Source organism: Eimeria mitis, genomic scaffold (genome assembly GCF_000499745.2).
Source record: "Eimeria mitis Houghton genomic scaffold, Emh_scaff1150, whole genome shotgun sequence".
Lineage (NCBI taxonomy): Eukaryota > Apicomplexa > Conoidasida > Eucoccidiorida > Eimeriidae > Eimeria > Eimeria mitis.
The window spans coordinates 1-665 of record NW_013567869.1 but is presented as its reverse complement, the minus strand read 5'-3'; the positions used below and the strand labels follow the sequence as shown (position 1 = coordinate 665).

Sequence of the window (665 nt, the reverse complement as noted above, 5' to 3'; positions counted from 1 at the left end):
TCAGCAGGAGACGCAGCAACAGCAGGAGCAGCAGCAGGAGACGGGGCAGCAGCAGCAAGAAGAGAAACACAAGAGGCAGGGGTAGAAGTCTCAGCAGCAGCAGCAGCCGCAGCAGGAGCCGCAGCAGCAGCAGCAGCAGACGCAATAAGTCATCAAAGAGGAAGGAATCAGACAAAGATAGAAAGCGAAAAGAGACAGACAAACACAAGAGCAGCAGCAGCAGCAGCAGCAGCAGCAGCAAAACAAAAGATAAAAGCAGAGACAGTAAGAGAAAGGAAGAAGCAGATACAAGCAAACGCAGCAGCAGCAGCAAGGCACACAGCAGCAGCAGCAGCAGCAGCAGCAAGCGACATGAAAGCAGCAGCAAGAGACATGAAAGCAGCAGCAAAAAACACAGCAGCAGCAGCAAAAAACACAGCAGCAGCAGCAGCAGCAAGAGACGTTGATAGATCTGTTGTCTCCTTCAAAAGGAGACAGCCTCAGCTGTCTCCTTTTTCTTCTTTGTCTCCGTCTCTCTTTTTCTTCCGTCTCTCTCTGCTTCTCTCTGTTTTCTTTCTGTCTATATACATATAAATATATCTATACATATATATATATATATACATAGATCTATATAGAAATATATATATATATATATATATATATATATATATATATATATATAT

General features: G+C 43.9%; 1 protein-coding gene across 1 annotated transcript in view; it reads left to right on the top strand.

The window, feature by feature from the left end:
- The window catches only part of EMH_0030560 (uncharacterized protein), a gene marked incomplete at both ends in the record, with an annotated part of 3,480 nt that extends 2,907 nt beyond the window's left edge, over positions 1–573 (top strand). The window contains one exon of the mRNA XM_013494428.1: positions 3–573. Within this exon, the coding sequence (XP_013349882.1) occupies positions 3–573 (571 nt within the window). The remainder of the gene's footprint in view (positions 1–2) is intronic.
- Between the last annotated feature and the right edge of the window lie 92 nt (positions 574–665).